Source organism: Melospiza georgiana, chromosome 18 (assembly GCF_028018845.1).
Source record: "Melospiza georgiana isolate bMelGeo1 chromosome 18, bMelGeo1.pri, whole genome shotgun sequence".
Lineage (NCBI taxonomy): Eukaryota > Metazoa > Chordata > Aves > Passeriformes > Passerellidae > Melospiza > Melospiza georgiana.
Window position 1 is genome coordinate 12892531 of NC_080447.1, and position 8406 is coordinate 12900936.

The window sequence follows — 8406 nt, forward strand, 5'->3', positions numbered from 1 at the left end:
GCCGGGGCCGGGCAGAGCCGCCCGCAGCGCACCATGAGCGGCCGCGTCGGGGACCTGAGCCCGCAGCAGGCGGAGGTGCTGGCCCAGGTGAGCTGGGACGGAGCGGCCGGGGAGCTGCGGGGGCAGCGGGACCGGGACCGGGAGCGGGGCCGGGGCCGGGCTGTCCTCCCCGATGTGCGCCCGCATCCGCCGCGGGACCGGCATCACCCCCACCCCGCAGCCCAAACCCACGGGCAGCACTTCTGCTCCCGGCCCGGGGGGCTCCGCAGCCCCCCAGAGCACCCCAAACCCACCGGCATCACCCCCGCTCCCGGCCCCGGGGGCTCCCACCGCCTCGTGCAGCCCCCACATCCCCGGCTCCAAACTCGCGGCATCAGCCCCGCTCCGGCCTCCGCACCCCAAACCCCCCGGCTTCACCCCGATTCCCGGCCCCGGACGCGTCCCATCGCCTTCAGCCTCCACCCCGCCCCCAAATCCGGCGCCGGGAGGCTCCCGCTGCCTCCATCCCTCAGCCCGGACCCCAAACACGCGGGCCGAGCCCCGCTGTGGCACTGCCCACGGGGCCGGACCGTCCTGGGTGGCTCCTGGCGGTCCCGCTGCCTGCACCATCCCTCTGGCGGGCCCCCATCCCTTTCCCGTCCTCCCTGGGGCTCGGGGACCTCCTGTCTCACTGCGGGCCCTTGGGACGGTGCCCCTCTGCCACCTCCGTGCCACCCTGCAGCCCAGTCCCAAGGCTGAGCCCCCGAGGTGCTGCCCACCAGGGAAGGACCATCCCGGCTGTGCCACCAGCCTGGGCTCCGCCGAGCCCCGTTTTCTTCTTCCACCCTTCCCATGGGACCGGAAAACTTCCTGCCCTCACCGCCGGGATTGCAGGCCCGGGGACACCCAGGGCCGCTGATTGTCACCCACCACGGCCACCCCTGCCAGGCGCTAGGGTTTGGGTGCCAGCTGTTATCGGGGTTCAGTGTACCGAGAGGGCACCCCCGTGTCTTTATCTTATCGCTGCCTTTCAGCCCCAGCCAAATTCCACTGGCGGGCGATGACCCCGCCGGTGCCAGCACGGGGGGCAGGGGCAGGCGTGGGGCACGGTGCCCAAACCGTGCCCGGTGCCAGCCGTGCCCTGGGCGAGTGACGGAGGCGAGCGGCCGAACCCGTTCGTCCACCACCACCGGCTTTGTCCCAGGGTGAAGGAGCTAATCCCGGGTTTAATTACCCCTAAATTCAGCGGGAGATAAGCTAATCAGGCTCATTAAGGGGAGGGCCTCGGCTGGTACCGAGATTTGAGCTGTGGCCTGGTTGGGGTGAGCGGGGCCACATGGACAGGAGACCCTGGGTCCCCCAAACCTCCCAATGCTGCACCCCAAAACCCTCCTGCCTGCGCTGGGGAGCTGTGACCCACTGGGGGTCACAAACAGCAGGGGACAGTGTGACCAGCTCCATCCCAAAGGATGCCACTGGTGGGGACTGGTCTGCTTGGTCCCTCCCTGAGGGGACCCCAAATCTCCCAGTCCTGCACCCCAACACCCTCCTGCTTGTGTCACGGGGCTGTGACCCATTGGAGTGTCACTGAGACGGGGACATGTGGCAATCTGCTGGTGACTGTCTTCAACCCAGGGATGCCATTGGCAGGGCCTGGTCTGCCTGGTGCCTGAGGGGCCCCCTCTGAGGAGCCCCAGCTTCCCCAGCCCCCCAGTCCTGCACCCTGGCACCCTCCTGCCTGTGCCAGGGGGGCTGTGGCCCACTGGGGTGTCACCGGGCAGGGGTACACACAGTGACAGCCTCCATCCGTCCCAAAGGACACCCCTGGGGGGGAATGCTTCACCCAGTCCCTGTGAGACACCCTGGGAGGAGCAGGGTGGTGACAGCCCACACATGTTATGCAAGGGCCTGGGGACAGCCAGAGCATGGCGGCTGGGCTGGGGACAGTCCCCTGCCAGGTGACCGCTGATCCTGGCTGCATGTGGGGCAGGGAGGGGCACAGGGTGGCCATCTCCCCTGGCAATGTCCCAGTCCTGGCTGGCATGATTTTTGGGGGGCACAAGGAAGGGACAAACCTCCAGCCTTGAGGTTTTTGGGGAGGATCAGGGTTCACCAACTGTCCCTCTTGTCTGCGCAGTTCCGGGAGAAGGTGCAGGACGTGCTGCCCTCCCTGCCCTCCCAGGACGACTATTTCCTGCTGAAATGGCTCCGAGGTAACCCCAAAGTGGGGCAGTGCTGGCGGGGGAGCCCCCGTGGAGCTGGCGGGGTCTGAGCTCTCTGCTCTGCTCTCTTGCAGCGCGCTCCTTCGACCTGGCCAAGGCAGAGGCCATGCTCCGCAAGGTGAGAGGGGCACGCTGCTTTTGGGGCACCCCACTGTGCTGGGGCAGACCTGGTGTGAGACCCCACAGCCTGGGCCACAGGGGCACCACCCCAGCCCATGGGGTTCACCCTGTCCCAAATCTCACCCTGGTCCGCTCTGCCCCTGCTGCAGCACGTCGAACTCCGCAAGCACATGGACGCCGACAACATCCTCGCCTGGGAGCCACCTGAGGTGAGTGTCCCTGGGCTCCCGGGGGTGCCCTGGAGGGGACTGTCCCTCTGAGTCCCCTGGGGTGTGTGTGAGGTGCCCTGAGCCCCCTGTACCCCCGCAGGTGATTCGGAAGTACATGTCGGGCGGGCTGTGTGGCTACGACCGCGAGGGCAGCCCGGTGCGCTACGAGATCATCGGGCCGCTGGACGGCAAGGGGCTGCTCTTCTCCGCCTCCAAGCAGGACCTGATCAAAAACAAGTTCCGGGACTGTGAACTGCTCCGGCTGGCCTGTGAACAGCAGAGTGAAAAGGTGGGAACCTGCCCACGCTCTGCTGGCCCCAACAGCTCCTTGTGTCCACATCTGGTCTGCCCCTACCAGTCATCATCTTCCCCAGCCCTACAGGTCCCTGTCCTGTCCATTTCCCTCTGTCCGTGTCCCTGCCAGCCCCATAAGTCCATGCCCATCCCCAACACTCAATGTCCTCCCCAGCCCCATATATCCATCTCTGGTCCATTCTTACCAGACAATGTCCTTGACAGCCCTGTATATCTTACAGGTCCCTGTCCTGTTCATTTCCCTCGGTCCGTGTCCATTCCCACAACTCAAAGTCCTCCCCAGCCCATCCCCGGTTCATTCCTACCAGACAATGCCCTTGACAACCCTATAAATCTTATAGGTCCACGTCCTGTCCATCCCCATATGTCCATCTCTGCTCCATCTCTCCCAGCCAATGTCCTCACTCACCAGCCCTACAGGTCCATGTCCAATTCACCTCCCTCAGCCCCACAAGTCCATGTCCTGTCCACCCCACCATGGACCATGTCCCTGCCAACCCCACATGTCCATCTCTAGTTCACACTCCCACCCCACCACTCTGCATCCTGCCCATCCCCACCAGTCCATGTCCCTGGTGTCCCTCAGCCCAGGTCCCTGTCCCAGCTCCCATGGTGCCCCTTCTCCCCACACCAACACTTAGGAGGAGGCTCTGGCTGGTGTGACCAGCCTGTTGGGGCCACCCCATCCCTGAACCTCCCCGTGGGTCCTGCCTGATCCCCCCCATCCTCCTGTCCCAGCTGGGCAAGAAGATTGAGATGGTGATGATGGTGTACGACTGTGAGGGCCTGGGCCTGAAGCACCTCTGGAAGCCAGCTGTGGACACGTACGGGGAGGTGAGGGCTCCTGCCCACCCCCCTTCCCATGGACCGCCGGGGCTGGTCCCTGGATGATGCAGGAGCGGGTCCCTGCAGTGCCCTGCACTCCCCAGAGCTCTGGCTGGGTCCTGCTGGGTGCATGGCACGGGTGACCTGAGCTTCCCCGTCTGCAGATCCTGTCCATGTTCGAGGAGAATTACCCCGAGTCCCTCAAGCGCCTCTTTATTGTGAAGGGTGAGTTTGGCCCCGGGGTCCCGCTGCCCTTAGCCAGGTGCTGACGCCCCCCTGACACCCCGCTCTGCCCCCAGCCCCCAAGCTCTTCCCCGTGGCCTACAACCTGGTCAAGCACTTCCTGAGCGAGGACACGCGCAAGAAGGTCGTGGTGTTGGGATGTGAGTGCTGACCCTCCCCAGCGTGTCCCGAATGGAGGGACTGCATTCCCCCTCTGCTATCAGCCCACCCAGGGGGGATACTCCAACCTGCAGCCCCCCCAACCCCGCTGTCCTCCCCCCCAGCCAACTGGAAGGAGGTCCTGCAGAAGTACATCGACCCCGCGCAGATCCCGGTGGAGTACGGGGGGACGCTGACAGACCCTGACGGGGACCCCAAGTGCTCCAGCAAGGTAGGAGGAGCTCCTGTGGGATTCTTTAGGGGTGCTGGGCAGTCCCCCCACCCCACATCCTCCATCCCTTCCAGATAAACTACGGGGGGGACGTGCCCCAGCATTACTACGTGCGGGACCAGCTGGCACAGAAGTACGAGCACTCGGTCGTGGTCAACCGGGGCTCGTCCCACCAGGTCGAGTACGAGATCCTCTTCCCCGGCTGCGTGCTGAGGTGAGGGCAGCTCTGCGCCGCGGGGAGCGGGTGGGTGACAGCGCCGTGTCCCCAGCCCGCCGCAGCACTGCCCCTGCGCCCTCCCTGCAGATGGCAGTTCCGCTCCGAGGGCGCCGACATCGGCTTCGGCGTGTACCTGAAGACCAAGGTCGGGGAGCGGCAGCGTGCGGGCGACATGACCGAGGTGCTCCCCAACCAGCGCTACAACGCACACATGGTGCCCGAGGACGGCTCCCTCACCTGCTCCACGCCCGGCATTTGTGAGTGCCGAGCCCTCCCCGGGCCGCCGCGGGACCCCCGTGTCCCTGCCCTCACTGTGTCCCTGACACCCCTGTGTCCCCCCGCAGATGTCCTGCGCTTCGACAACACCTACAGCTTCCTCCACTCCAAGAAGGTGAGCTACAGCGTGGAGGTGCTGCTGCCCGACACCGCCTCGGCCCAGCAGATCCAGGGCGAGTCCCCGAACCACAGCCCCTGAGCGCCCCGGGCTGCACCGCGCCCCCAGGACGGCCCCGCGGGAAGATGGAGCCGGGGCTGAGCCCCGGGGCTGCCGGACTGAGGCGGTGCCGAGCGGGGCCGGGCGCCCGCAGCCCCCCCAAACTCTGTGCCTTATGTGGGTGCCGCACCCACCGCTGCTGCTGCTGCTGCCTGGGCTGGGGAGTAAAGGGATGGACTGAGCGGGGTCTGCTCCGTTTGTGGCTGCCCCTGCTGCCCGCCGCAACCCTGCAGCCAGCCCCACAACTGCCCCCAGCCCCAAAACTGCCCCCAAAATGCCCCCTCAGTCTCACACCTGCTCCCCTCAGCCCCTTGACTGTGCCCCAGACCCACAATTACCCACCCAGCCCCAGAACCACCCCCAGCACCTGAACTGCCCCCTCAGTCTCACACCTGCTCCCCCAGTCCCTTGACTGTGCCCCAGACCCACAATTATCCACCCAGCCCCAGAACCGCCTCCAGTACCACAACCACCCCAAACCCAACTGCCCTCAGTCCCACAACTGCCCCTCAGCCTCACAATTGCCCCTCCAGACCCGCAACTGCCCCTCAGCCCCACACTTGCCCCTCCAGACCCACAATTGCCCCCAGCCCCACAACTGTCCCCCAACCCCACAGCTGCCCTTCAGACCCGTAACTGCCCCCCAGCCCCACAATTGCCCCTCCAGACCCGTAACTGCCCCTCAGCCCCACAATTGCCCCCCCAGCCCCACAAATGTCCCCCAACCCCACAGTCGCCCCCTCAGCCCCGGCCCCGCCCCCTTGACCGCCGCTGACGCAAGGCCGCGGGGTCACGTGCGCGGCCAGGCCCTGCCCCCGCCGCCATCCCGCTGCACCGAGGGGCGGAGCAGGAGCGTAACACACGGGGCGGGGCATGCAAATTAGTCTCGGGTGGGCGTGGTTTGGTGACGTAGAGCCGGGGGCGGGGCATGCGGCGGGAGCGGTGGCGCGCGCCATGGGGCAGGAGGGGCCCGACCTGTACCGGGACACGTGGGTCCGATACCTGGGTGAGCACCGGGAACCGGGCACCGGGGACTGACACTGAGCGCTGGCCCCGGGAACCGGGCACCGGCACCGAGCGCTGGCCCCGGGAGCCGGGCGCTGACATTGAGCCCTGACACCAGGAAGCGGGTACCGGCACCGGGCACTGACATTGAGCGCTGACACCGGGAAGCGGGCACTGACAGTGAATGCTGACACCGGGAAGCGGGCACTGACACTAAATGCTGACACCGGGAAACGGGGACTGACATTGAGTACAGAGCACTGACACCGGGTACCGGCGCCGGGAACTACGGGAGCGCCGGGAACCGGGCACTGACAGTGGGTACAAGCACGGGGTCCTGGGCATTGACATTGGGCACTAACATCATATACCACTACCGGGACCGGGGCACTGACATCGGGTACCGGCTGCACAAACGGGGCAGTGATACCGGGCGCCGGCCCTGTCACAGGGTACTGGGCATTGACACACTGGACGCTGGTACCGATGTCAGGCACCACATGAGGAACCAGGCACTGACAGCCGGCACTGCTTTAGGAACATGACACAGACACTGCATCGGGTACCGGGCACCACGCACTGCTGTGTCTGTGGTACTGGGCAGCACCAGATACTGCACACTGCACCGGGCACTGATAGGGGGTTCTGGTACCAGATATTAGCGCCACACAGCAGGCCCTGGCACTGCACTGGCATGGCACAGCACACAGGGTAACAGCACCAGGTACCTGTCATTGTCACCAGCACTGACTCTGGCTTGTATCATCATGCACTGGCACCGTGCATGGACACTGGACATCAGGACAGTTACTGGTTCCTGCCAGGCACTGGGCACAGACACAGATCCCCAAGTGGGCACTGTCACTAGCACTGGGCAGTCACACACACCAGCCCTGGCACTGCTCACCCCCAGCCCCGCTGTCCTGGTGGCAGCGGGTCCAAGCGGATGCAGGCACCACAAACACCCCCTGTGCGAGATCCATCCGGTGACACTGGGACACCCTGCAGGGGTGACATGGGGACAGCCAGTCCCTGACCCTGCCATCCCCTCAGGTTATGCCAACGAGGTGGGCGAGTCCTTCCGCCCGCTGGTACCGGTGCCGGTGGTGTGGGCCAGCTACGGCGTGGCCACCGCCTACGTGACCGCCGACGCCATCGACAAGGGCCGCAAAGCCGCCACCGTGAGTGCCACCCTGCTCGCCCCCAGCCTCTCCATCCCTGCCCTTCTCCTGACCCCTGTGTCCCCCCAGGCCCACCCACGGGACCCCTGACCCCTGTGTCCCCCCAGGCCCACCCGCAGGACCCCACGCGCGTGGGGGTGGCCGTGGTGGACACGTTCGTGTGGCAGAGCCTGGCCTCGGTGGCCATCCCCGGCTTCACCATCAACCGGCTGTGCGCCGCCTCGCTGGCCCTGCTGGGCACCCTGACCCGCTGGCCCCTGCCCGTGCGCCGCTGGACCACCACGGCCCTGGGGCTGGCTGCCATCCCCCTCATCATCACCCCCATCGACAGGTAACCAACGGGGACACCCCTGGGGCGGGGACAGGCGCTGCCACCACCCCATTGTCACCACAGCCCGGAGGGATGGCACACGTTTGTCTGCTTGGGGCTGGGAGCAGAGGGTGGTGACGGGATGTCTCCACTCCAAGGGGCTTTGCTGGGGTCCAGCCAGGACAGGGATTATCCGGATTGAGCCGGGATTAGCACAGTGAGGCTGTGCTAAACCTGGTTTTGGTGGCGCTGGTGTCTCAAGGGATATTAAGGACAGCCCCACCCATCCCACATCACTGCCCCAGAGACGCCCGGGCCCCGCTGATGCCCTCTCCTGCCGCAGGACTGTGGATTTCCTGATGGATTCCAGCCTCCGCAAGATTTACGGGGCACCAGGAGAGCCCCCAACGTCCCACTGAGCACCTCCCCGTGCACTGGGGAAACAGGCATGCTGCTGTGACCCACCTACTGTGACCTCTCACTCTGGTGACCCCCAGAGTGGCCACCCTGCCCCACACTGGTCCTAATAAACCATTTCAAACATGACCCCTGATGGGTGATGCTGAGGTGCCACCAAGACCAGGCCGTGTCCTCTCCTGGGGGACAGATGGGTCTGGGTGAGTCCCAATCCCTCAGGGGTCTCCATCTGCCCAGAGCAGCCTGCTGTCCCCACCCTGGAACCTTCTGCACCTCCACAGCCTCATGGGACATCCTGGGGACTGTCCCCAAGGAGCTGCCACCACATCCATGGTCTCCAAGGACACGAAATCCACGCAGCCCGGAGCTGCCATCTCCAGCACCGCAGGCTGGGACAATGCCACAACATCTGGAAGCCACAGGAGCCTGGAGATGTGGCTTGCCAGTGTAGGAGCACATTTCCATCCATTGGTGGCATCCACACACTACCAACCAGGAGA

At 65.8% G+C, this 8406-nt stretch overlaps 2 protein-coding genes across 3 annotated transcripts; both read left to right on the plus strand.

The window, feature by feature from the left end:
- Positions 1-5170, plus strand: SEC14L2 (SEC14 like lipid binding 2). Of its 2 annotated transcripts, XM_058036991.1 has the most exons (12): positions 1-87; positions 2117-2192; positions 2276-2319; positions 2471-2530; positions 2631-2819; positions 3584-3679; positions 3835-3895; positions 3970-4053; positions 4177-4283; positions 4358-4497; positions 4588-4757; positions 4845-5170. In XM_058036991.1, the coding sequence occupies exons 1-12, from the start codon at positions 34-36 to the stop codon at positions 4973-4975; spliced, it is 1212 nt and encodes a 403-aa protein (XP_057892974.1). In that variant the 5' UTR covers positions 1-33; the 3' UTR covers positions 4976-5170. The 2 variants fall into 2 exon arrangements, with proteins under 2 accessions (XP_057892974.1, XP_057892975.1); XM_058036992.1 differs by lacking the exon at positions 3584-3679.
- Positions 5171-5914: 744 nt separating this feature from the next.
- Positions 5915-8035, plus strand: MTFP1 (mitochondrial fission process 1). Its single transcript, XM_058037138.1, has 4 exons — positions 5915-5999; positions 7052-7179; positions 7287-7510; positions 7833-8035. The coding sequence occupies exons 1-4, from the start codon at positions 5948-5950 to the stop codon at positions 7906-7908; spliced, it is 480 nt and encodes a 159-aa protein (XP_057893121.1). The 5' UTR covers positions 5915-5947; the 3' UTR covers positions 7909-8035.
- Positions 8036-8406: the final 371 nt, after the last annotated feature.